The sequence below is a fragment of the Scyliorhinus torazame genome, chromosome 11 (genome assembly GCF_047496885.1).
Source record: "Scyliorhinus torazame isolate Kashiwa2021f chromosome 11, sScyTor2.1, whole genome shotgun sequence".
NCBI classification, from domain to species: Eukaryota; Metazoa; Chordata; class Chondrichthyes; order Carcharhiniformes; family Scyliorhinidae; genus Scyliorhinus; species Scyliorhinus torazame.
In genome coordinates, this window is record NC_092717.1 from 21,568,628 (window position 1) to 21,596,305 (window position 27,678).

The following is a 27,678-nucleotide window of genomic DNA, read 5'->3' on the forward strand; positions in this document are numbered from 1 at the left end:
GGGAGCCGCCAGAGCTGGCAGAGCCAGATGATGCAGGGGCAGCTGGGGCTCAATCCAGTTGCCCCTCCATCCCAAGGTGACTCCCAGGGCCCTATGGGCATCGACCGGGATGAGGGGGCACTGGGTATCAACCCGGACCCATCCCATGGAGTGCGGATGGTGGCCATCAGCATCCCCTCTGATGAGGTCGCGTCTCACAGCCAGCACATGGGACAGGCCGGCACGACTGTGCATGTGTTGCTGAGAAGTGAGCCAGGCCCTCTGGCCCCAGAGGACACCCGCCATGGTTATCGAAGACCACAGGACAAGGTAGGCAGGTGGCTGCCTCCACCTCAGATGTGCATCTTGGAGACACACCTAGATGTTGCGGTAGAACTAGGAAGGCAAGGCACATCGAGGAACACTGAGGGCATCTGGGGAGGGGGGTGGGAGGTCAGGGGTGGGAGGTAGGGAGGCAGCAGGGGTGGGGGCAGCACCGAGAGAGTGGGGCATTGTGAAAAACAATAAACACCCTGTGTACAACCAGTATGATGCCTCTGTCACTTTTCCGGCAGCGCGGGCTGGCCTCCGAGCCGTGGTCCATCTCTCCAGGCACCCCCCCCATCACACCACCTGCAGGTGATGGGTATGAGTAAGCACTCAGCAGACAGGCAGGGGTTAGACTATGGCATAGATTGAGGAGCATTGGTGCTCAGCTCTCTGCGGGTTATCACCACCCACCTGCTCTCAGTAGTGACCCGCTGACGGTGGCTACACAATCCCAGCACCCTGGAGTAATGTGACACAAACCCTGGGAAATGGGAGCGAGGGGTGACTGACCAGGCCATGTCCTATGTGAAGTTGGCGAATATGAGGACCTCCTTGACCGCTGCTCCCTGTTCTGCAGCCTCCGGCTGGTCCTCGGGTTCCTCCCTGGCCTCGTCCTCAAACCCCTGCTGGTCTGGCGCCACTTTGTCATCCTCGTCCACCTCCTCCTCCTCGGAGGTTGCCACATGATCCTCATCACCAACCTCCAGCTTGTCGCCGCGCTGCTATGCAAGGTTGTGGAGGGCACAGCAGACCACCACAAAGTGGGCAACCCTCCAGACTGTGTATTACAGGGCACCACCGAAGTGGTCGAGGCATCGGAACTGCATCTTCAGGAGTCTGCTCAATCACAGCCCGGGTGGCCACATGGGCCTTGTTGTACAGGGCCTCCGGCCTCCTTACTGGTGTCATTAGCCAGATCCTCAGCAGGTACCCCTTATCCCCCAAGAGCCAGCCGTCCATTCTGGGGTGCTCCTTGAAGAGGCTTGGGATGACCAGCCAAGCTCATACCCAAACTCCAAATCCTAGAACTCAACTTCCCCCTTTGCAAATGGGTCCTTGGCTTCCTGACTGACAGACCGCAATCAGTAGGGATAAACAATGACCTCCTCATCGATAAGTTGGGATACAAAGGATTAGTTGGAACTAGTATAACAACCCACTGAAGTGGGAAATCATGCTGTGGCATTAAGCAGTTCTGTCGCCCTCTGGGATGCTCTGTCTTTAGCCTTGGAAACCTGTGACAAGTAATTGGGGGGGGGTTCTTTTTAACATTATCTTCCTAGTGTCTTGTTACTTGTGTGGTAGGGAACTCGTGCTACTCAATCCTTGGTTAATGGTGCGGTGTTCTGAATCTCGATGAAGAAGACTCGAACTCGTCCAGTAACAACAAAGGTTTATTGAGTAACTACAACAAGAAGTGCATGAGTTCTTTACTTTAACTTTGATACTAGTGATAAGGTTAACACGATCTAACAACAGTGACTATACGTAACTCCACTAACTATCTGAACTATTCTGATATTGACCTGATCACAGTGCACCAGAGAGAGAGACTGCCGAAGACCCAATGTGGCTGCTTTTTATACCCCCGTTGGTCCGGCCCTCTAGTGATCATGTGGTGCTAATGATTACTCATTAACCCCTTGTGTACATGCACATATAGAGGTCACTACACCTAGTTTTAACTCTTAAGTGATATCATTTATCTCTGCTATTAAACTAGGTTTTTCTCTAAGCTTGGAAACCCCAGCAATTATATTAATTGGTGAGATACACTTTGTAGTCTTTTACTTGTGTCTGGCTGACCTTCTAGCTTCTGCTTTCAGCTTTCAAGAATCCATTTCAAAAGTTCTTAATCACTTTTTTAACCTTCCTTCTAACCCCTCTCGGCTTCTCTCAAACTTTCTTCATATTCACAAGCCTCTTCATTTAGATATGATCATAAATACTGTAAAATATCGCAACGGGCATATCTCTCGAGGAATAGTGCCATAATTGACACATCGAAGTGGTCAATTTAATTGCAATATATTTTTCTAAAATGTCATTTACTTGATAGATATATGTTCAGAACTACAATTTCAATGATTTTTTTGCTAAAACATCAGACTTCCAGTTCACCCTGCCTTTTTAATGCTTAAATTATGATAGAGACATAAACATTTTTTGTTATTAGAGTTCCCCTGTGGGTGGTTATGTCAGCACTTGAGAGCCATGGCACAATTTGTAGCTTGTTTCTATGGCAGGCTGGCAACAGCATTCTAAGTAGGGGTTTCTGGCAATGCCAGAACATCTGAATGCTTCATCTGTGTTAGAAGGATCTCAGAGTTGCAAAGATAAACTTAAATGGATGGTATCCTAAATGGATTATATCCTGTGTAAAATGTCCCATTGATATTCTTTCTTTAAGACATAAAGTTTGTGAACATTTAATTATTCTTTGAAGAAACTCTGAAGAAGAGTCATACTGACTCAAAATGTTGATCCCGTTTCTCTCTCCACAGATGCTGCCAGACCTGCTGAGCTTTTCCAGCATTTTCTGTTTTAAATTGTGCTTTTGTTTGACTGAACCTTGCCAGCTGCATTTATGCTCATGTTGTGAGCAGTCTTTGTTGACCCTGGGTTCAAACTCTGCAGGTTTATCACAGTCTGTATTTGTTTCCAAAGGAAACCTGGAATTATAGTTGATCTTCCAAGTTGGAAGTTCCAAGTCTACTCTTGGTATTTTGCTTACCACCGATGAGTTATTTTTATCTTAAAATAAGCATACGATGTCACTATAATATTTCTGTGTTTATATTATACAGATCAGGCTAACTGAGGGCCGGAGATTTGCAGATTAAAGCACATTGGAATTTGCAGATAAGAGCACATTGGGATGTGCAGCGATGAGGCAGAATGAATAGGTGTCCATTGCCAAACCAGCAGATAAATAACTTGGCTTCGATATTGACCATTTGCTGATGGTGTCCAGTTAATATAAAACCGTTACTCAACAAGGTTAATGAAGGACCGGAATGTACTTCAAGGGCTGCTTATTTAAGTCCAAATGAATTATTAAAACTTCATGCAGCTCATTATTAACTATATTCTCGGCGGTGTTGTGAACCTATTTGCAGAAAAATGGATCCATTGGGGAAAGTTCAGAAAAGAACAAATTGAGTCATAGTGGAACTTATGACTCCAGGGCATGAAGAGAGACTCAGAATTGAGGTTATTTCTCACAGTGAAAGCCATAGGGGCGAATTTTGAAACACTCAACAGATCAATTAACACCTGTGTAGAGAGCAGTTTAGGGTGTGGATGTCACACAGCAGCTGGAAAATATTGTACATCAACAGTGTTTAAAAGGAGAGGAAAAAATATCTTGTACATACACATGCACCAACACAGAAAGACCTCTGAAGTGCTTAGGTGGCAAAAAAAAAGGAATTAGGGATGCTCACAATGATGCTCAAACTGATGGTGCTCACACTTATTGGTGCCCACACTGATGAACTGCAAGATATGCTAAAGAGAACGGATGAAGCGGAGAAGAGAATCCTGTCAATTGATAGAGCAGTTTCCTCGGTGAGGGCTCACCTTCCGTCTTTGGAAATCCTGTTGCATGGTATGTCTAACATACTCGTTGATTCGGGGATATGAGGCCGGAGAAGGAGTATCCTTGCGCTCGGTCTCTCAAGGGGAGATGGGGATGAATTCCCAACCGATACTGAGAACTGGCTACCATACTTTCATGATCTCAATTTGAAGGCTGGGATTTGATAGAGCAGATTGTATCCGGTCTTTGAAGCCTGCAGTCGGTCAGAGACTCCAACCACTGGTCGTATGTTGTCTTGTTCTCGGTGTTTGTTGGGAAGGGCTGGAGATGGCCGGACGCGACGGGTCTTTGTCACCCGCTGCAGCCTAGGTTTCTCACTATCGGGGCTTCAGGACGATGACATAGCGGAGGTGCAAAGGCTTCGGTGAAATTCTGGATGGATCCTGGATGTTGCTCGATGATCCTGTCTTGCTTTGGCCTCTCTAAGCTTCATGGATGATTATATTATCCTGCAGTTCATCATTAATCCTGAACTCTGTTCCCTTGTGATTATACTCCTGATTTTGTAATAGTGCCTTTTACCCAGGCAAGGGTGTATGAAATATGAGCACAGAGGCGTTTGTTGCCTGTTATGCTGAGACATTTGTATATCATGAAGGTTGTGCAATGTTTTCCTGTTTTTTTTGTGTGTGTGCTGTAATCCTTGCTTTTACACCGAGAGTACGTTTTGTGATACCCTCTGCTTTACTTATAAATAAGATTTAGTACCACATCATGGTGGCGGGTCGGTAGTTTGGTATAGAGGTGGTATGGCCTTAGAAGTCCTCATTGTGGTGGAGGAGAACCCCCGATAGAACTATTGGTGTCATGTTTTTTGTACTTTTGTTATTTTGGGATGAAGTAATCCTTGCTTGTCTCCTATGAAGGTGCAGGCAGATCATGGAAAAAAATGGTTTCTTTTTTTTCCCCTGTTGTTGGCGGGTCTGATGTTGTTGGAATAGGGGGAAATATGTATTGGTGCACACCTGGGTGTGGTCAGTTAATCCTTGGATATCTAGCGTTTTGGGTTGGTCTTCTATATTTATTTGACTGTGACGGTGGTTACTTGTTTCATGGAGTGTACAGTGAGCATATCATCCTGATAAGGTTTCTTTAATGAGGGGAAATGGATGGAATCCCGTCGATGATGGGGCCTTAGTAGCACCTATGGGGTTTTTAGAGGTAGCGGTTGTTTGCTTGGTTCAGTATATATAAAAGTGTATGAGTATTCGTGGTCTGTTGGCCCCTATTCTAGTGTGGTTGGTCCTAGTTTAGCTCGATTGACTAGGTTAGGGCGGTATTAACTCCATCTATCTGGATCAGGTAGAGGGTACGGCGGGCGGGAGAGAAGGTCACCCTCCCCTGAGATGTCCCCTTTTGGCGGCTTATTGCCTCCTCTCCTTCTTGAGATTTGGTTCCCCTGGGGAGATAGTATCCTTTGGCTGCGGGGACCGAAGTGTGAATCTGAATGCTTCGGTTCAGTGTTGTTAGCGCCTTTCTTCGGTTCGAGATTAGGCTGAATGGAGGAGTAGGTCACCCTCCTCGAAGTGGTCATGTGTAGGGACTTCCAAACTATTGTCCTTCTGTGAATCATGTATGAGGACCAAGATTCATCTGCTATTTGTACAAAGCAGAGGAGAGTTTTATTCTATTCTCCCTTTTCATTCTTGCTCAGTTACTCAGAGTAATATTCTGAGTTTACCATCCCCATTCCCTTATCCATATTATAACTGGCTTTGAGAACACCTCACTGATGCTCCCTTTCCATACTTAAAAGCCAACATTTCTCAATCATTTCCTGATATTGCTTAACTTTAACGTTGGATTTCAGCCTTGTGGCCCTTGTCTGCACAGTCTAGTGCTCAAATGTTTCCCTTGTGTCCCAGCAACCAGAACTAAAAGCAGTATTCAAAGTGTAGTTTGAGCACAGCACGATGGAGTTGCACTTGATTTATTTTGTCTTGCATTCTATTTCTTTGCTGACAAAGTTCGACATCTTGTTGATTACTGCATGCGTCTTTTCTTTTCTGTTGAACCTCTTGCATTGGACATTAGAACTTCTAATGGCTGCACAAAAAATACTGGATAACGAGCAAACAACTCAGAAGGCATTTTGAGGAATATCAGGAAATTTGATGGCCAGATTTTGCAATTGGGAGTATCATTTACTGTACAATAGCAGTTATTGTGTGTGGACCTTTAATATTGGATTGGATTGGATTTGTTTATTGTCACGTGTACCGAGGTACAGTGAAAAGATTTTTCTGCGAGCAGCTCAACAGATCATTAAGTACATGAGAAGAAAAGGGAATAAAAGAAAATACATAATAGGGCAACACAACATATACAATGTAACTACAAAAGCACTGGCATCGGATGAAGCATACAGGGTGTAGTGTTAATGAAATCAGTCCATAAGAGGGTCATTTAGGAGTCTGGTGACAGTGGGGAAGAAGCTGTTTTTGAGTCTGTTCGTGCGTGTTCTCAGACTTCTGTATCTCCTGCCCGATGGAAGAAGTTGGAAGAGTGAGTAAGCCGGGTGGGAGGGATCTTTGATTATACTGCCCGCTTTCCCCAGGCAGCGGGAGGTGTAGATGGAGTCAATGGATGGGAGGCAGGTTTGTGTGATGGACTGGGCGGTGTGATGGACTGGGCGGTGACTCTCTGAAGTTTCTTGCGGTCCTGGGCCGAGCAGTTGCCATACCAGGCTGTGATGCAGCCTGATAGGATGCTTTCTATGGTGCATCTGTAAAAGTTGGTAAGAGTTAATGTGGACATGCCGAATTTCCTTAGTTTCCTGAGGAAGTATAGGCGCTGTTGAGCTTTCTTGGTGGTTGCGTCGAAATGGGTGGACCAGGACAGATTTTTGGAGATGTGCACCCCATGGAATTTGAAACTGCTAACCATCTCCACTTCGGCCCCGTTGATGCTGACAGGGGTGTGTACAGTACTTTGCTTCCTGAAGTCAATTACCAGCTCTTTAGTTTTGCTGGCATTGAGGGAGAGATTGAGACGGTCGAGCACAGCACCACCTTCTGGAGTAACAAGTATTTCAATTATTCATGAGTTATTCATAATACATGCGCTCAAGTGCCAATTTTATTACACTTATTCAGATTTCGTAGACCTGTGTTAGAGTAAATCAGAAAGAGTCAGTTAATTTTTTCTTTTGATTAGTGGTATACACAATGCCAGTATGATTGTTGCATTGGTAATGGATACTTGGATCTTTCTGCTGCCTCTTCTTGGTCAGACTGAACACTAAGATGTACAGGTTTGATGTAAAATATTGTGGTTGAAACTCTAATTCTGTTCTCTGCAATTCCAACACATTTTAGCTGCATTCCTAAACCATACTACAGATGATCTAAATATGGATTTTGAGACTTCAAGGCTTCAGCGTGGCATGCGCGTGAAGTGAGGCCAAAACCTTTGTTTAGGAAGTAGTTTTAAGCTGCTCATAATGAGAATAGTTACAATAAGGAATAGTTACAATACATTAGTACTTTCGATCCTGAACCAGACCCCCACATTCTTGGTGCGATCCTGTTACAACCATTAACTTTTGATTCAAGGAGACAAAGTTTGAGATTCAAGGCACTAGCTAAGAGAATAAAACCCACACGATTTCACAGGTTTTGAACAAACAAAAATAAATGTTACTGCACAAAGTCAGAAAGATAAAACAATTTTCAAATCTATCTTGTGCGTTAACATTGAGTTAATATGTAAATTAACAGGGAAAATGTGATCGAACATACCACACTGTACAAAAAAGACAAATGTGACCAAGACAGATTCTGTGGATTTCCCAACAATCGCACCCCCCCCTCCCCCAGATGTCAGTAAACACTTAAACAGCCAATTTCTTTGAGATCCTGTCTCGCTCATAAGGGATTCCAGTCTTCCTTTCACATTTCACCTACAGTGTTTGTAGTTAGTGTCTGTTTTCTGCGGATGTACATCTATATCAGTCCTGGGATAAAGTGCTATTGGTTTACCTCTGGAAGCAAATAGCTACGGTGAATGAAGTGGCTATAGTTAAATGTGCAGATGAAAGTCCTCAGGAAGTACCATGTTCAGTATATGTTCTCTGCATTGTGGTCAGGTAGTTTACTGCGAAAGAGTTAGAGTGGAGCTTGTATAAATCCAGCAGCAGGTGAAGATGTGGGAGTGGGGTGGCCTGAGAAGAGGACAGGAAGCAAGGAGAGAGGTTTGGACCTTTGATAGGTGGTGAAGGGAGAGGTAGTTTGGGCAGTAATCTTGGGTAGGCTGAGAATCAGGAGGCGCATTTGAGTAGTGAGTGAGTGAGTCAGAAAGAGAAAGAGAGAGAGACAGAAAGAGAGAGACAGAAAGAGAGAGACAGACAGACAGAAAGAGAGAGACAGACAGAATGAGCGAGAGATGGAAAGAGAGAGAGAGAGACAAAACAAGAGAGATAGACAGAAAGAGAGAGAGAGAGACAGAAAAAAAGAGAGCGAGAGACAGACAGAAAGAAGAAGAGAGACAGAGAGAAGAGACAGACGGACGGCGAGATGGTGATTAACCAGCTGTCCGTTCTGGGAAGCCTATACTGATCTGGCTTTGGGTACATGCATGATAAAGCTGTGCCATGTGTCTCTATTTGCTATCCATTTTGACTATAATTTCAGATCTGGAATAATTGTTACCATCTTGTCTTTTCAAAGTAACTTTTAAAAATTTAAAGTTTTGTATAACTTCTGTATGTGCATCTTTAAAGTGAAATGCCTTTCTTTGAGCTGATGGACGAAAGTGGGTTGGAAGAGCAATATGAAGTAGGTTTGCAGTTACCGTAACCTTGTTACTAAAGCTGCTTAGGTTTTACAACTCTTCTTTGGGAAACTGAATTTGACTGCTTTCTCATCCACCATGTAAGTGTTTCCTTGTAGGGTGGCACGGCGGCGCAATGGTTAGCATTGCTGCCTGCGGCATTGAGGACCTGGGTTCGATCCTGGCCCCGGGTCACTGTCCGTGTGGAGTTTGCACGTTCTCCCCGTGTCTGCGTGGATCTCACCCCCATAACCCAAAGATGTGCAGAGTAGGTGGATTGGCCTCAGTAAATTGCCCCTTAATTTGAAAAAAAAATAATTGGGTACTCTAAATGTATGAAAAAAAATGTGTTTTCTTGTACCTGATCCATGAACCTTTCTTTTCCCTTCAAATGATTCTGACAGGGCTTTTTTCCCCCAACATTTTCTAACTCCCTCCCTTTACCTTATTGAAGTCAGCTGATACTTTAACACTTTGACATTTTCACAGTTCTGTGATACTCCCTTTCTCTCTTCCCCTTTACCAGTATCCCACTATCCAGCAGTCTCCTCTTCCTGACTCTATTGCTCCCTCCATTCTCTCCCCACCCCTCCCACTATTACCCTTTGTTTGGGGGAGTGGTAGAACGTAGGAACAGGAGCAGGCCGTTCAGCACCTTGAGCCTGCTCCGCCATTCAATGAGATCATGGCTGATTGGTGGGATAACTCCATATACCTGCCTTTGGTCCATATCCCTTACCACCTTTGCTTAACAAAAATGTAGCTATCTCAGATTTAAAATGAACAACTGATCTAGCATCAATTCCCTTTTGTGGGAGAGAGTTACAAACCTGTACCACCCTTTGCGTGTAGAAGTGCTTCTTAACATCTCTCCTGAGTGGTCTGGCCCTTATTTTTAGACGATGCCACCTAGTTTTAGAATCTCCAACCAGTGGTAACAGTTCATCTTTATCTATCCTGTCTTTTCCTGTTAATATCGTGAAGACTTCGATCGGTCACCCCTTGACCTTCTAGATTCTAAAGAAAATAGGCTTAATTTGTATCATCTCTTGTAAACCTACATTACACTCCCTCCAAGACCAAAATATCCTTCCTAAGGTGTGCTGCCCAGATCTTCTCTCAGAACTCCAAGTGGGGGAGGGGGTGGAGGGGGGTGTCTAACCAGGGTTTTGTGAAGTTGCAAGATAACTTCCGTGTCCTTAGATTTCAGCCTTCTAGATATAAAGGCCAGCATTCCATTAGCCACCTTTATTACATTTTGTATGTGTTTGTGGCATATTAAAGAGCAATGCACCTGAACTCCTAGGTCTCTTTGCATATCCACTGAATTTAGCTGCATGCCATCTAGAAAGTACCCTAATCTATCCTTTTTTGGTACAAAATGGATAACCTCACACTTCCTTACACTAAAATCCATCTGCCACAGTTGTGTCCATTCACCTAGTCGATCAATATTCCTTTGTAATGTTATGTTGTCACCTACACTGTCTACAATGCCACCCAACTTGGTGTCATCAGCAAATTTGGATATATGACTTACTATGCCATTATCCAAGTCATTGATCAATAATGTGAACAATTGAGGCCCTAACACAGATCCCTGTGGGACACCATTAGTAACATCCAGCCAATTTGAGTACCTACCCATTATCCCTACTTTCTGTCACCTGTCACTCAACCAATTTCCCAGCCATGTCAGTAATTTACCCTTAATCCTCTTAATCCTTAATAGCCTCTTGTGTGGAACTTTATCAAATGCCTTCCAGAAGTCCATATAAACAACATCAATAGACATTCCCCTGTCCACTATCTTTTTAATGAGGTTTGTCAGGTATGACTGACCTGTTATAAATCCATACTGGCTCTCTCTGATTAACTGAAAATGTTGACATGTTCAGTTACTCTATCCTTGACAATTCCCCCACCACAAATGTTAGGCTGATTGGCCTGTAATACCCTGGTTTTCCTCTTCCGCTCTTCTTATAAAGTGGAGTCATGTGGGCAATGTTCCAATCCAGAGGGCTGACTCCTAAATCTTGGGAACTGTGAAAAATTATAGCTTAGGACATCTACAATATGCTCACCTACTTCTTTTAATACCCTCAGATGGAAACAGTAAGGCCCTGGAGATATGTCATTCTTTAGTTCCATTAATTTCCTCATTATTGATGTTTTACTTGCGCTAATTTTATTTAGTCCTCGGCCCCGATCCACTATTAATGTCCTCGGGGCTTCCGGCAAACTATCCTCCTCTTCTACTGTAAATACTGAGGCAAAGTAATAATTATTCAACATGTCTGCCATTTTCCCATAGTCATTGACAATATTCCCACTTTGAGTCTTTAGTAAGCTAACATTGCTCCTGACCATCTGCTTTCCTTTATGTAACAAAATAACTACTCCTTATTGATTTTGATGTCCCTTGCAAGTTTCCTTTCATAATCCCTTTTAGGAGCTCTTATAAGCTGCTTTGAGGCCCTTTGCTGGTTTTTGTCTCGTTCCCACCTGTGCTGTTTTTTGCATTTTTGTAAGCCTTTTTTAATTTTGTGCTGACCCTTAACTCTTTTGTTGTCCATGGTTGTTTTTTTCTGTGAAGTGGAGCTTTTCCCTCTCAGGGTATAAACTGGCTCTGTATCGTGTTAAATGTTTCCTGAAACGGCTTCCGCTGTTCTTCAGTTGTTTTACCCATTGGCAGATTTTCCCAGTTTACTATGGACAGCCTGCGTCTCATATCATTAAAGTCGGCCATGTCTTAGTAATGGCTGCTGTATCATAATCTCCAATTTGAATCTAAAATTCTAGTATCTGATTTGTGATTTTCACTTTCAAACATTACATTGAACTCGATCACTATTTGATAAATCTTCACGCACAATTAGATTACTAATTAAATCCAGCTCATTACTCAATACTAAATCCAATATTGCTTGTCCCCTTGTTGCATCCAGGACATATTGCTGTAGGAAATTATCCCTGACGCACTCCAGAAATTCATTACTCTTCTGACAGATACTTGACTGCCTCTCCCAATCTATGTTAAAATTAAAATCCCCCATTAATACCACTTTGCCGTTGCAACACACTTGCCTAATTTCTGCATTTATACAATCTAGCACCTCCAAGCTGCTACCAGGGGGACTATAAACAACACCTAACCCCACACCCACACACACCACCACCACCATTTTCCCTAACCATCCTGTCAACTTTATAACCTGGTTTATCAAGTTCCCGGTCGTGACCATCTTGTAGCCATGTCTTAGTAATGGCTACTGTATCATAATCTCCAATTTGAATTTGTGCCTGCAGCTCTATAGTTTTGCCATTACCAGCCGTGCCTGAAGTAGGGTTCCTGACTGTTTCTTTAGTCTCTGTTCTGTGACTTGCTTTGGAAACTGTATTGACTACCCCCGAGGCCACCACTCTCTTCCCCCACCCCCATTTACTAGTTTAATGTCCTTGTGACCACCCTATTTAGCCTTTCCGCTTGGACACTGGTCTCAGACCTCTTCAGATGGAGCCTGTCTCAATGGTACAGCTCCTTTCTGTTCCAATATTGATACCAGTGCCCCACAATCTAGAATCCCTCTTTCCCACACCACTCCTTTAGCCAAGTGCTTACTTCCCTGATTTCTTATCTTTATACCAATTTGCATGAGGCTCGGATAATAATCCAGAGATTATAACTCTTGAGGTTCTGTTCTTTAGTTTTGTTCATAATTCCTGATAATCCCCAACAGGACCCCTTGCTTTTGAACTGTGAGTTAGGTGTGGTTATGGGTATGTTTGTATTTTTGTTCCAGATAAGTTTTTCTTTGTGTTTATCATGTTCTAAATGTTATTCTTCGAGGTTTATACCGAATTTAAACAAATTGAATTTGGGGAGAAGGATTTTGTTCCGAGATAGGTGAAGAATAATTAAAGTATGAAGGAAGTATAAAGTAAGTAACCAGTGTACAATTCTGCAGATTTATGGTAAATTACCAGTTTTATTGCACAGGATTCAAAATTTTATGACATTTGGAAATTGCAGTCTGCTAGTTAAATTGTTTATATCGTCTGAAATTTTAGGATATGGAGGTATTTGTGCCATTTTTATGGATTGCATTTTATAATTGCATCTACTTACTATGAAGGTGAATAACTGAGACCTAAGAAGTTGACTGATGAGGAAGAAATTGATTGCTTGTTGATCATGTAGATGGTAGACACAAGAATGTTTATCTTCGATATATTGAGGGATGGCAGAATACAACACCGATAGTTAGTTGTTTGAGTGCAGATAGTTATTGAAGGCGATTAAATTCAAATGAACGTGTTAAAATCCTATCATCCTCATTATTATTGAATAAATCTTCTCTTCCATAGATAAAGCAAGAGCGACCAGAACGAATGCCTGATTTGAAATCACTTGTAGATAAAAGGTTCAATGAGCTGAAAAATCTGAACAAAGATGAGGATCTAATCAAAAATGATAAATATATCCACTTTAAAGGTCAACTGAAGGAGATGAAAAAACAAGGTAAGTGTTTCTGTATTTAAAACATCCGTATCATTGTTTGCAATTTCTAACCTCATGTTGAAAACCTTATATTACATTACAGTTTTTAAAGGAGTTATATACCATTAATGAAAATGTAAAACTGTAACGCACAGCAGTTCAGTAGATATTGGAACATAAAAATTGCTGAAGAGAAGACCACACAGTCCATCTAGTTAGCTTTCCACCATCTTGACATTTCTGTTTACATCTGTCATTTGTATGCCGTATTGCACGTTAATGACTATCTAACATTGTTTATGCTAACTCACTTGGATTGTTTTTAAGAAAAAAAAAAGGTAATTGTTTTCAGCACTCATGATAGCTCCCAATTTTTATTTTCTCTCTCCTGAACTCTCCAGCCTGGACATTATGCACACTCCGCCCAACCTATTGTCCCTTTCGTGCACCCTGTTCCCAGTGCTGGGGCTATATTTCACGCACTCAAGACCATACCAACTGTTTTAACAGCAAATCTCCCATTAATTATGGGCGGGATTCTCCGACCACGTTCACCCGGCGACCGGAGAATCCCGCCCGAGGTCAATGGATTTTTTTCATTGTCGGCATCTTGTCCGTGGCCTTCTTAAGGCGGTGGTGTGGGAGAATGCAGCCCTTAGTGTCTGATCTGAATGCTTCAGCCCATCCTTTCCAATCTCTTATCTGAAAGCCTGTAACTGGTGGCCCCAAACGGCCCCCATGGTGCCAAAGGGGATCACCATTGTTTTTATTAAAATTCATAATAAAAGTCTCATTTTAACTTTTCGTTGGACTGATGGTCCATAATAAGTTGAATTGGATGGAAAATTGGGTAAGAGGACAGGGAGAAAAAGTACTTGAAGCAGGATAGACAGAGGTTGTCATGTTGTTTTCATTGGATAGACCTCCAAGTGATTAAGATTATCCTGGTTACAGTTGCAGCTTTTTGTTTTAAATGGAACATTTAGCTGTAAAACAAGATCCAAAAGCGGCTTCAACAAGAAAATGTGTTAATAGAAAACAGTTTGGCAGTTGATTTTTGTTTCTTTTTTGGACTTTGTACCATGTGACATTTTTTATGTGACTTTTGCAGCTTAATTTGTAATGATACAAGCCTTCATTATGTTTTGAACATTTGCATAACAACTTTTTTTAAGAGAGAGAGAAGAAATGAAAAATGTTATTTACTTTTTAAAAAAATCTCCAATAATATTTTAAGGGCTGCGATTACACCGTTCTAAAAGTTAAATTTTCAATACGAGAAACATTGTTTAGCAGTAAATCTCAATGCTAAAATTGTGCTTGCCTTGGAGTGAACAAACCATAACTTTCTCTGGCGAATTTAGTCAATATCTATAAAGGAAGTACGGGAAGTTCACTTTAGTGTATATGAATGATGAGTCTCTTAGTGGGATAACATTATTGCATAGCTTCTGAAGGTGCAGGACATCTCAGATAGGTATGTTCAACCCCAACAAGATATAAAGGATGAATACGTGGCTAAAAAGATGGTGTGAGGTGGAGGGTTTCAGATTCCTGGTGCATTGGGACCAGTTCTGGGGGAGATGGGACCAGTACAAACTGGACGGGTTACACCTGGGCAGGACCAGGACTGATGGCCTTTTTGGAGGGTGGGGTTTAAACTAATATGGCAGGGGGATGGGAAGCCATGTAAGGATGCAGAGTGGGGGGAATCAAGAACAAGAGAAAAAGACGGCAAGGAGAATAAGAAAAGTGATAGGCAGAGAAATCAATGGCCAGAATCAGATGACACTGTAAAAAAGGGACAAGGAATGGTTAAAAGGACTAGCCTTAAGGTTTTTTACCTGAACGTTCAGAGCATTCAAAATAAAATGGATGAATTTGTTGCGCAGATAGATGGAAAGGGACATGATATAGTTGGGATTATGAAGACATGGTTCTAAGGCGACCAAGGATGGAAACTAAACGTTGAGGACTATTCAGTGTTTAGGAAGGACAGACAGAAGGGAAAAGGTGGTGGAGTTGCATTGTTGATTTAAAGAAGATATTGATAAAACATTGAGGAAAGATATTCGTACAGACAATGTGGAATCTGTATGGGTCCAGTTAAGAAGCACCAAGGGGCAAAAAACATTTGCGGCGGTGCTATACATACCACCAAACTGTACTGATGATGTTCGGAATAGCATTAGATAGAAAATCAAAGATACATGCAATAAAGGAACAACTGTGATTCTAGGTGACTTTCATCTGCATGTAGATTGGGTTAGTCACAGTACAATAGAGGAATTTCTGGAGTGTATACGGGATGGTATATGTTGAGGAATCAACAAGAGAAGCAGGCCATCGTGGACTGGGTATTTTGCAATGAGAAAGGATTAGTTGGTAATCTAGTTGAGAGAACCCATTGGGATGAGTGACCATAATATGATAGAATTCTTTATTAAGGTGGATAGTGAGGTAGTTGATACTGAGACCATGGTCCTGAATCTCATGAGTTGGCTATGATGGACTGGGAAACATTACTGAAAGGAAGGACGGTGGACAGGCAATGGCAGGCATTCAAAGGGTGTTGTTTATTCCTATTTGGCATAAGAATGGAAAGGGAACTGTGGCCAAACCATGGCTTACAAGGGAAATTAGAGATAGCATTAGATTCAAAGTAGATGCATACAAATTGGCAAGAAAAAGCAATAGACCTGAGGATTGGGAGCAGTTTAAAATTCAGCAAAGGCGGATCAAGGGATTGATTAAGAAGGGGAAAATAGAGTATGAAAGTAAGCTGGTGGGAACATAAAAACTGACTGTAAAAGTTTCTATACGTATGTAAAGAGAAAAAGATTGACAAAAACTAACGTAGGCCCCTTAACAGTCAGAAACAAGGGAACAAAAAATGGCTGAGGAACTAAATTTGTATTTGCTTTCTGTCATTTGAACAGTATATGAGGTGATGGTCAGAGTAGGAGTTGGGTTGAGAATTAAAATGACAGGCAACCACAAACTCAGAACACACTGCACACTGAATGGTGACCTTCTGCCAAGTGGGCACTGAATCTATTTTTGGCTACATATTACGATCCCAGACAAGACCCCACCAGTGGCTAGGATACTGGACCGAAACCCCAATATTTAGGTTATTTTGTAAGACTGTGTGGAAAGAATGATTCGCTTCAGGAGGTATTTTTAAAACAAAACTTCATTATGAATACAATATTAAACACTTAACTTCACACCTGAAAGGAACAGCGTACAATTACCCCTTAACCACTACTACTCAATTTCCCATTAAACAACAATAAAAGAAACATTGAGCTCTCAGTCCATCTTGACATCAGCATGGCATTGAGTAATACTTTCTTTACAGAACAGATTTGGTTCCTGTTAGAATCCCTTCAGACTTTGGCTGAATATCTTCAAAAAGGTGGTTCATCTGGCATGTTTCAGCTTCGTCCTTGTCCTCAGACAAGACTGCTCTGCTTTAAATATTATTACTCCTTTTGTAACTATCCTATTGGGAGAGATAGTTGGGACTCCATGTCAGACAGATCAGACTTCAATTCCTCTCCAAAGTTTTCTCAAAATGTCTCTCAGAATCCCTTAGCAATGACATAACCTCCCCAAGCTGATAAACAAATTAACTCTCTTGGTGGAAAGCACATTAACTCCCCAGGGACATTCCCCAGTCAAACACAATGTATTAGTCCAGACTAAAAACACATTCCTCTGGTCAATTTCATCTTCTGGCTCCTAAAAGCTTCCAGGTCCTGCAAAACAAAATCCTTTTTAAAAACATGAGACAATCAGACTCTAACCCCAGGCTTTTTGACCCTTAAATTGCCAAAGGTTTATAATTCAATATTCCTAAAATCCTCCATTCGCCACCCTAATGTAAAGTATACTAAATCATGAATAGTGAGTTTGGTAGATTAAATTGAAAGATGAACAAGTAAATTATTTGTTTGGGGCCTGGATGCCTCGGGCAGTACGGTAGCATTGTGGTTAGCACAATTGCTTCACAGCTCCAGGGTCCCAGGTTCGATTCCGGCTTGGGTCACTGTCTGTGCGGAGTCTGCACATCCTCCCCGTGTGTGCGTGGGTTTCCTCCGGGTGCTCCGGTCTCCTCCCACAGTCCAAAGATGTGCAGGGTTAGGTGGATTGGCCATGATAAATTGCCCTTAGTGTCCAAAATTGCCCTTAGTGTTGGGTGGGGTTACTGGGTTATGGGGATAGGGTGGAGGTGTTGACCTTGGGTAGGGTGCTCTTTCCAAGAGCCGGTGCAGACTCGATGGGCCGAATGGCCTCCTTCTGCACTGTAAATGCTATGATAATCTATGGTGAGGAGGGAGGAGGTGAAAAAGTAGGAGTTGCAGCTTCTATACTTTTATGGGAAGGAGCCGTGGGAAATGGAGAGGCTGTTGGTAATGGTTGATGAGCAGAGCACGGTATTGTGGAGGATGGCTATTGCGGGAAGCAGAGGAGCATTTGGGAATGGTTGATGAGTGGACCAGGGTGTCATGGAGGGAATCGTTTTTCAGAACGCCTAAAGGGAAGTGGGGGAGAAGTATGGTGGCAGAAATTGCAGCTATAATCCAGTGAAGACTGGTGGGTTGGAAGGTGAGAACAAGGAAGCCTTATTGTGGTCCTTGGAAGGAAGGCAAGTGATGAGAGCTGAATTGTTGAAAATAGATTGGACTCAGGCAAGGACCCTGGTAACTACTGTGTATGTGTGGTGGGGTGGGGGGGGGGGGGGGGGGGGGGGGGAGGGTTGGGGAGGGTTGGGGGGGGGGGGGAGAAATCCTCATTTGGATTTGTTTATTGTCATGTGTACCGAGGTACAGTGAAAAGTATTTTTCTGCGTGCAGCTCAAACAGGTCATTTGTACATGAAAATATGTAATAGGGCAACACAAGGTACACAATGTAAATACATAGACACCGGCATCGGGTGAAGCATGCAGTGGTGTAGTATTAATCAGATCAGCCCATAAGAGGGTTGTTTAGAAGTCTGGTAACAGCAGGGAAGAAGCTGTTTTTGAATCTGTTCGTGCGTGGTCTTTTGTATCTCCTGCCCAATGGAAGAAGTTGGAAGAATGAGTAAGCCGGGTGGGAGGGGAAATTGGGGATACAGGTAGATATGTCGGAAGCATTGGTATGGGAGGTGACACTGAACAGATGCAACATAGACAGCAAAACTGGGAAGCTGAAAGAATGTAGGATGAATTAGTTAAATGGGCAACGAGAGAGCAATTACAGCCTCGATTTATGGATAGAAAGTTTTGCCTTACAAATTTACTGAAGTTCTTCAAGGAAACCATGACAAAATAAATTCTGTGCTTGTGATTATAGACTGCAACAAGGGATTTATTTGATGATGCCACACAAGTGATTGGTATACAAGGTAGGATGGCATGAAATGAGAAAAACCTTGTACAGTTAGTTGAAAGTTGATTGTACCTGAGAAGGCAAAGGATAATTGTCAATGGAGATTCGTCAAAAGGGCAAGGACTCACTAGGAGGGTGGCAAAGGGACTTCTGTGGGATCATTACTCTTCACAGTACACTTTAAAGATTGGGAACTAGGGACAGAAATAAAGCTGTCAACTGAGGAGGCTTGATCGCCAAGTGGAATGGGGAAATCCGAATACAAAAGGATCTGAATTGATTCAGAAGGCGGGCAAGAGAGCTATATGAAATTGGTCCAAGCTATAAAACAAACCGCTTTGGGATCTGGAGTGTTGGTAAATAACTCTAGCAAACAAGAGCGCAGTATATATAAGTTAGCTAATTGGTGATGCATAACAACGGGAGTAAAGCATACATTCGAGACAGTAGTATAGCCATGCTGGCAGAGTGCTAGCTGTGACGAGGCTTTTTAGCATATCCCAGCCTTTTTTCTTTCTTGGTACGTGGGCGTCTCTGGCAAGGCCAGCATTCGTTGCCCATCCCTGATCACTCTTGAACTGAGTGACTTGCGAGGCCATTTCAGAGGGCAGCTAAGAGTCGACCACATTTCTGTGGGTTGCATTCACATGTAGGCCAGACTAAGCACGATGGCAGATTTCCTTAATTAAAGGACATTGGTGAACCAGATGGGTTTTTACACAATGATGGTTTGATGTTCAGCATTACTGTGACTGTCTTTAAAGTTCAGATGTTTAAAAAAACAAGTATATCAAGTATATTTATTGAGGTATTATATTTTAGAGAATTACAGAAAAAAATTACAAAACAATACATAGTATTAAGCAAGAAGAAGAAGAAAACGGCTTAACATACATGAGTACAGAATGGAACTGGGGAAAAACATCACAACTGGCTAGATACAATCCTTAGACAAACATAAATACTCATATGGCCTCACTAAAGTCCGAATGAGAAGCAGGATAAAGTCATAAACAAGATCAGATAAAACGTAGCACACACTCCCAGGTTGCACGAGGCACAATCATCACAAGAAATCAGGTTAAATTTCCGTGGCCTGATCGGGCGCGCAACAACATCCAACTCCCTCGACCTCAGCAGCCAAAGGCATCAACGACCCATCATAGCTTCCTCTCCTTGGATATCACACCCATCTGCACCCATGACGTAGCCCAGAACCGATTCAGCATACCCATCCTTACAAAAAACAAAAGAAAATGCACAAAAACCCTGGTTCTAAGGGGAGTTACATACATGCCACACAACATAACATAACCCCATATCCAGGCCCAGAGCAGAACCAAAATAATTCCATACATTTGTGGAGAGGGGACCGGCAACAACATATTCGGATTGCGATCAAAACTTCAGGGCCTCCCGTCGAAGAAAAAGAAGAAATAAAGAACAAGAACTCCCAGAACTAACCCATCGGATACCAAAGGATCAGGATCCAACTCGGACTGCATCCTTTCCTGGCATCCAGCAATGCGGAGAAGAAATTTTAGATTTATTAATTAAATTGAATTTTCTCCAGCTGCCGTGGTGGGATTTGAAACCTTGTCCCCAGAGCATTAGCATGGGCCTCTGTGTTAATAGTCCATTTTATTTTGAAACCTTTGTTGCCAGATCGAAAAAGTCCCGATACCTGATCAGTGCTTATTGAATCCTGAGAAAGTGAGTGTCTGAATTCCATAACGTTCAGAATCCTTCTGCCCACTGCCAGCCAGCCCCCAACCTCACCGCCCACACTGCTCTCTACCTACCTCCTGGAGGAGTTCACAATGTTGGTGGTGAAGGGAGACATTATTGGCGCCAAGTTTTATTGGTAGGTTTGTTGGGTGGAAGGGATTTCTTTTGTCTGTTATGTGACTTTAATTTAAAGGATGTATGAACTGACATGTTGTGTTGTGGAGCATGTGTTTGGTAGAATGTAATTGGAGAGAATAATGTAAGAAGTAGAAAATAGCCAATCGGGAAGGAAAGAGCATGTATGTAAATGTTGAAGAAGCAGATATTTTTAGGCAAGAACTATGAACAAACCTTAACACTGGTGGACAGAGAGTTTTATTATAAGCAAAGGTTATTAATGATGCTGACATAACCCTGATGCAATGTCTATGTTTCAGTGATTTTAGTGAGCATGGTTGGTTTATTGTAGTTAATGCAGGCTATTAATTTATACCAGTGGAATTTTCATTTTAAATAAATGTTCGACATTTGTTTTCCTTGAGCTAGTGTAATACATGAACTTTACTTGAAAGGAACAAATTGTGAAATTATTTTTAATTCATGGTTTCAGTGGGCAGACGATCAAAGCATCTCGGAAACAGCAGATTTAGTTTGCAGTTTCATTCTCACAGTATGTTCTACTTTTTAGTTTATAATTTCAAAGTGTCGGAGACCAAAGGCGTAATATTTTCTTTTAATATCATTTATAATTTTTTCTCTTCCTGTGAAGTTCTCCAGGACATGTTGTAACCTATGAATGCCACTTTGAAGTAATTACCATTGGTATTTCTTTGATTGTGGATGTTTCTGAAGAGAGTTAACATGTTAGGGAATTCTGGAGGCAAACGCAGTGTGGGTTTTGATATAAAATAGATATTTTCTTGAAATACTTCGTGTGACCTCTTTTATGCAGGCAACTGCAGTTCTACTGTGAAACATATCCAACTAAGCATTGGTTCACGTTATTGAATAAGGACTCTCCATAACACTGACATTATCAGAAAGAATCTTGTAAGAGCACTGTACTACAAAATGGTTTGTTGGTGTCTTAATGCTTAAACCAAATGAAAAGTGACGACAAGCTTTTTCCGAACATGCTTGGTCCCTGGAGCCTGCTACGCTTTTCAATAGGACCATGGTTGATTTGAGTGTAACTTAAAATGCCCATTCCTGCCTGCCTCCTATAACCTTTCACCCCCTTGTTAATCAAGAATGTACCTCTGCCTTAAAAATATTCAAAGACACTGCTTCCCACTACCTTTTGAGGAAGAGATTCTCGACAAGAGGAAACATCTTTTCTGCATCCACCCTGTCAATATCCCTCTTAGGATATCGCCTTTTACTCTTCGGAACTCTAATGGATACAAACCCAACCTCTCCAGCCTTTCCTCGTAAGGCAACCTGCCCTTTCCTGGTATTAGTCTGTTAAACCTTCTCTGAACTGCTCCTAACACATTTACATATTTCTTTAAATAAGAGGACCAATACTATACACAGTATTTCAGATGTGGTCTCACCAATGCCCTGTACAACTGAAGCATTAACCTCCCTACTTTTGTAATTAATTTCCCTTATAATAAATTATAACGTTCTGTCAGCTTCCTAATTGCTTGCTATATACAAGCATTTTGTGCTTCATGCAGGACACTCCGATCCCTCTGCACCTCAGAGCTCTACAATCTCTCACCATTTGGATAATCTTTTTTATTCTTCCTGCCAAAATAAAGAATCTCACATTTGCCCACATTGTATTCCATTTGCCAGGTTTTTGCCCACTCACTTAATCTATGTCTCTTTATACTCTCCTTACATCCTCTTCACAATTTACTTTCCTACCTATCTTTGTGTCAACAACAAATCTAGTAACCATACCTCAGTCCCTTCTTCCAAGTCATTTATATAAATTGTAAATTTTCTGACTAATATAGCTTTGTATCACAGGTTGCATAACATGCCACTTTTAGCATGATGTTAGCTTCCAGAAAATGTTGTGGAATCTCGCTGTACTTTTCTCCATCATCCTTGCTTACGTGAACACCACTGTGCTGTTTTCTAACTTACGGTTTATAAGCCATCCTGTTCAGCTCCCATCAAAAAGGACCATTGCCCATCTCTCAAATCCACTCCTGTCCGTGGATGTTTTCTACGGTTAAGACTGATGATGGACAGATGTGCCAAATCCTGTGGTTCAAATCCCATATTTATTCTGTGACCTAGCCAACCTATTTCTACTGAATCAATATTGTCCTGCTCTGACTTTACCTTGCTGTCATTGCTGGCGAAATTCTCATCCACTTCTTTGTCATCATCTGGCTTCTGAAGCTCCTGCTATAAACTTCAATATGTTCAAAGAAATGCCACTTGTAACTGATCCAGTGCTTAATCCTGTTCAGATAGCAGCAACCAAGTGTTGTATAGTGCTTCTTTGTAGAGGAGAGGGAAAAAAAACATACACCAAACAGTTGGTAAAAAGGGATTAAGGGATATGGGTTAAAGGGATAGGGGGCTAGTTAGGGAGAGGGATTTGAGAGCAGGAAGAGATCAGCCATGGTTGAATGACGGTGCAGGCTTGAGGGGCTGAATTGCCTCCTTCTTCTCCTAATTCCTATGTCCGTAAAATATTGAAGGATGATCAAGGTGATGGAATGCCAATCAAGCAGTCTGTTTTTTCTTGGTTGATGTCAAAAGGAAAGATTGCTCTGTTTGTGATACAAAATAAACTAGTTTAACATTTCATTCCATGCAAACACTTCTGTTTGCAGCCATCATCCGATGCACACAGTACCGCCAAGGTGAAAGCCTGCTCAAAAGCAACTGCGCCACTGCAAAGCCCCACTCCAGCCTACTCCTTCCGCCACGAGCAAACGAGAATTTTAACATTTTATCTCTGCTCTTTCTTCCTGAGACATAGCACAAGCCTTGCAACCCAAGGAAAGACATACAAAATGTGCACTAGGATGAAAGACGGATTAAAAGAAGAGCAGCGCTGGAGCTCACGAAAATGCAGCCGCTCCCACGCTCACATCACATGACCTCCCATCAAGGTAGCATTTGACTGAGTGTAGCATCAAGGAGTCCGAGGAAAATTGAAATTACTGGGTATCTGGGGACCTAGCACATAGGAAGATGGTTGGCGTTGTTCAGGCCAATTGTCCGGGCCTCTCGACATCTCTCCAGAATTCTTCAGGCCACTGTCCTACGTCCAGCCACCTTCAGCTGCTTGATCAACCTTAATAAGGTCCATCATAAGGTCAGAAGTGGGGATATTCGTTCATGATTGCACGGTGTGCCGTACCATCCATAACTGATCAGATACTGAAGCAGCTGTTGTCAACATGCAGTAAGACCTGGATAACACTCCGGCCTGGTCTGACAATTGGCAATTACACAAGTACCAGACAGTAATCATCTCCATCTAGAGATAATCTAAGTGCTTCCCCTTGACATTGAAAGGCATTATCATTGCTGAAACCCCACTATCAATATCCTTGTAATCCCCACTGACCAGAAACTTAACTCGGGAAAACTGCATGAACACTGTGGCTGCAAGCACAGGTCAAAATAACTCACCTCCTGACTAAAGTCTTTCCACCAACTTCAAAGCACAAATCAGGAATGTGATGAATACTCTCCAAATGCCTGGATGAGTGTAGCTCCAACAACATTCAAGAAGCTTGAAACTATCCAAGATAAAGCAGCCTATTTGATTGGCACTAACGCCTTAAGCATTCTAATGCTATATCTGGTCTGTGTCCACATGCAGCGTACTTTGGAGGATGCTCAGCCTTGGGCTGATAAATGGCAAATAGCATCTGTACTACCTGGCAAGTGTGGCTGCGGTGTGCACCGTCTGCAGCTGTGACCTACACTACCTAGAAGCGCAAAGGCAGCAGATGCTTGAGAACACCATTGCTGAAAATATCCCTAAATTGCACGCCGCCCAGACTTGGAATTATATCGCTGTCCTTCATTTGTGCTCGATCAAAATCCTGAAATCCCGGTCTCCAGTACTTTAGGAATACCTACACCACATGGGCTGTAGTGGTTCAAGAAGGCGACTCATCACCAGCTTCTGGAAGGTAATTTGGGTTTGGCAATAAACGGTGATCTTGCTAGCAGTGCCCATGAACACATTTTTAAAAAGCAGGTTCTTTATTTTCCTTAACATTTTTGATTCATTCATCACTCTCAGCTCTCAGTTGCAAAGTATCTGGCCCTGCTGTATGGCACCTCTTGAAAACAGTGATAATTCACACTGCTACCTAGTGCCCAAAAAGTTAACATTAGCCCATGAATCTCAGAAATGCATTATAAATATATTAAAAATCATGAATCTGGGTGCACTTCCTGTTGACAAAACCTTATTTCTTAGCTGCTACAAAACGAAACTCCTTTGCTCCAGTCAACTCTACTCCTTCCTAAAGTGGCATATTTAGTAATAAATAATATAAAAACAAGGTATTACATGAAAACAAATGCAGAATGCATGACTTTAAATTGGGAACTGAATTATTTCAGTGCACTTCGATCCAATTTAGCCAGATACTTAGTAGCACGGTAGCACAGTTGTTAGCACTGATGCTTCACAGCTCCATGATCCCAGGTTCGATTCCCGGCTTGGGTCACTGTCTCTGTGGAGTCTGCACGTTCTCCCTGTGCCTGTGTGGGTTTCCTCCGGGTGCTCCGGTTTTCTCCCGCAAGTCCTGAAAGACATGCTTGTCGGGTGAATTGGACATTCTGAATTCTCCCTCAGTGTACCCGAACAGGCTGCGGAGTGTGGCGACTAGGGGATTTTCACAGTAACTTCATTGCAGTGTTAATGTATGCCTACTTGTGACAATAAAGATTATTATTTATGTAACCTGTTACATATTTAACTTCCTTTTCGTTCTGATGGAAGGTTATTGACCAGAAATGTTAACTGTGTTTGTCTGCACTAATGCTGCCTGGCTTGCTGAATATTTCCAACATTTTCTGTCAATTCAGATTTCCACCAGCCGCAGTATTTTATTACCATATTAATTTTAGATTTGCTGTTTCTTTTATCCCTTTCCATACTGTGGAAAGGCTTTGACCTAGCCTTATTCCACTGACACCAGCAGTCCAAATCTAGGACTTTAAAAATTGGATGTCAATTTTCTGCTTTGTACCTACCTCTTTCCTAAAATTAGAATTCTATGAATCCCAGCAAAACTCTTTCTTTAAAATATTATAAATTGGAGTATAGTGCCATGTGAAGATCGTTATTTTCCCTTTTGTCATTGACCAGCAGCTCTTTAAGAGTTGCTAATATCGGATATTCTACCCAAGGTACCCGCGATTTATATGTTGTGTGTTGAATATTTGTTATAATAAACTGGCCATTAATGAAGTAGGCTTATAGCAATAAATATTTGATAGTCTTGACATGCAGCACATGGAGCTGATGGTGGCGCAGTAATTCTCTTGAGGGAAGCATGTGTGCATTCAGTGCCTGGCGGGTACCCAGCTCTGGCACCATGCACCAGAGCAGCATTGTCAGCCTCCTATTTCTTGTTCAAAAGTACCTCCTTGCAACATAATTATCAAAATCCTGTTTGTTCTACATTTTACTCGCATTCTGTCAACGGCAGTGTTGACCTGTTGTGGCTCTCAGTGACATGGAAAAGTTAGACCTGTGCCTCCAGCTATTACGATTGGTTGCTTAAGAGTCTCTATGTACCCTGGAGTGGTATATATTTTTCGTCGAGGTGATCGTTTTGGTAGCCATTAACCTTGAGTTGCTCTGGCATCTGTCGCCTGCTGAGCAAAAGTGTTGCGCTTAGTAAAACTGGCTCGGTTGCAGGGGTTTAATGTAAACAGCCTGCTTAAACTTTAGAAGTGTCATAGAAACCACTGTTTTCACAAATTGCTAAATTTACAGTGAGTTGAATATTAACTTCGACCCATGGAAGCAGTATAAATGCCAAAAAAAAAGAAGTGTGACTCAGTATGAGTCATTTGCTTCAAGTGATTCTGAAGTTGTGCACATTGAATTATTTGGCAGGCTTTCTGTTTACTGTGCTATAGATTTTTTTCTAGGAACTCATGATTACATTTAGTTCTTTTAAATCCTCCTTTGTAATAAGATTAGTTAAAAGCATTCAGTCTTTGATTGCAAAGTGAATCATTTTCACAACTAGCACAGAATGTAGAGAACATATTACTCAGTGACAGCCATAATGTACTTACGGTTCTGTACTTGGAAGAATGAATTTTGCAGCTCCTCGTTTGTTCCCGTACATTTCAGTTAGTGATTATTGATAGCGGAATTTTCTGATTAAAGGAAGTATAAATGATAACTTGTTTGGAGATTAGGGCCATTGACCTTTATGTAAGAGTTTATATCCTTGAATGTGTAGGGCACAGAGCCCTAATCAGTAAATACTGAAGTAAAGGAGAAAGCGTTTTAGATTTGTTGAAATCATTCAGAAGTCCAGCTGCAATGTTTTTTGTTCAACACTCATAAATACCAGTCAGTAACTATGAGAGCTGTTTGCCTTTGGTTACTTTCCATGTGTGTCGCTTTCTCTGTTGCTCCCTCTCAGCCTATTGGTTGGCTGATGTATAAAAGCAGTTAGTTCATGCTTATCTGGAGGATCCAACATGGAAAATGGACGAGAGGAAAAATTGCGCAAATAGGAGATTATCACAGCACCAACAGAGGGAAAGCTGGAGTACATTTGTTCTAAACTTGGAGGACTAAATCCTGTATTGGCTTTTATTTATTCATTTTGTGCAATAATGCTACTTTCCCTGATTTATTCGAATTTTTTCTGATAAGTTTTTTAGTGTTCTTTGGGATTTTTATTCATAGGTTTTTGCTGGCAAGATCAGCATTTATTGCCTATCGCTAATTGCCCTTGAGAAGGTTGTGGTGAGGCACCTTCTTGACCAGCTGTAGTCGATGTGGTGAAGGTCCTCCCACAATTCTGTTGGGTAGGGAGTTCCACATTGTTGACCCGGCGACGATGAGGAGCAATGACTTATTGAAGTCCAGATGGTGTGTGACGTGGACAGGAGTCTGGGGAGTGGTGATCCCACATGGTTGCGGCCTTTCATTTTCTAGGCAGCAGACTACTGTACATGTGTGTAATCAGCCAACAAATTGAAAGAGAGAAAGCGCCAGAGGAACAAGGGTGGAACGATGGCACAGTGGTCAGCACTGCTGCCTCACAGCGCCAGGGACTCGGGTTCAACTCCGGCCTTGGGTCACTGTGTGGAGTTTGCACTTTCGCCCCGTGTCTGTGTGGGTTCTCACCGGGTGCTTTGGTTTCCTCCCTCTGTCCAAAGATTTGCAGGTTAGGTGGATTGGCCATGCTAAAATTGCC

The 27,678-nt window shown here is 42.2% G+C and overlaps 1 protein-coding gene and 1 long non-coding RNA gene across 3 annotated transcripts in view; one reads left to right on the plus strand and one right to left on the minus strand.

Moving 5' to 3' along the window:
- LOC140385170 (uncharacterized) overlaps positions 1–26,769 on the minus strand; it is a 56,023-nt gene extending 29,254 nt beyond the window's left edge. Inside the window, exon 1 of the long non-coding RNA XR_011933301.1 lies at positions 26,540–26,769. This is a non-coding gene — a long non-coding RNA (uncharacterized lncRNA). The remainder of the gene's footprint in view (positions 1–26,539) is intronic.
- Positions 1–27,678, plus strand: part of nsmce2 (NSE2 (MMS21) homolog, SMC5-SMC6 complex SUMO ligase) — a 199,441-nt gene that overhangs the window by 44,879 nt on the left and 126,884 nt on the right. For both annotated transcript variants that reach the window (XM_072467034.1, XM_072467035.1), the window contains exon 4: positions 13,049–13,202. In XM_072467034.1, coding sequence (XP_072323135.1) covers positions 13,049–13,202 — 154 coding nt within the window. The remainder of the gene's footprint in view (positions 1–13,048; positions 13,203–27,678) is intronic.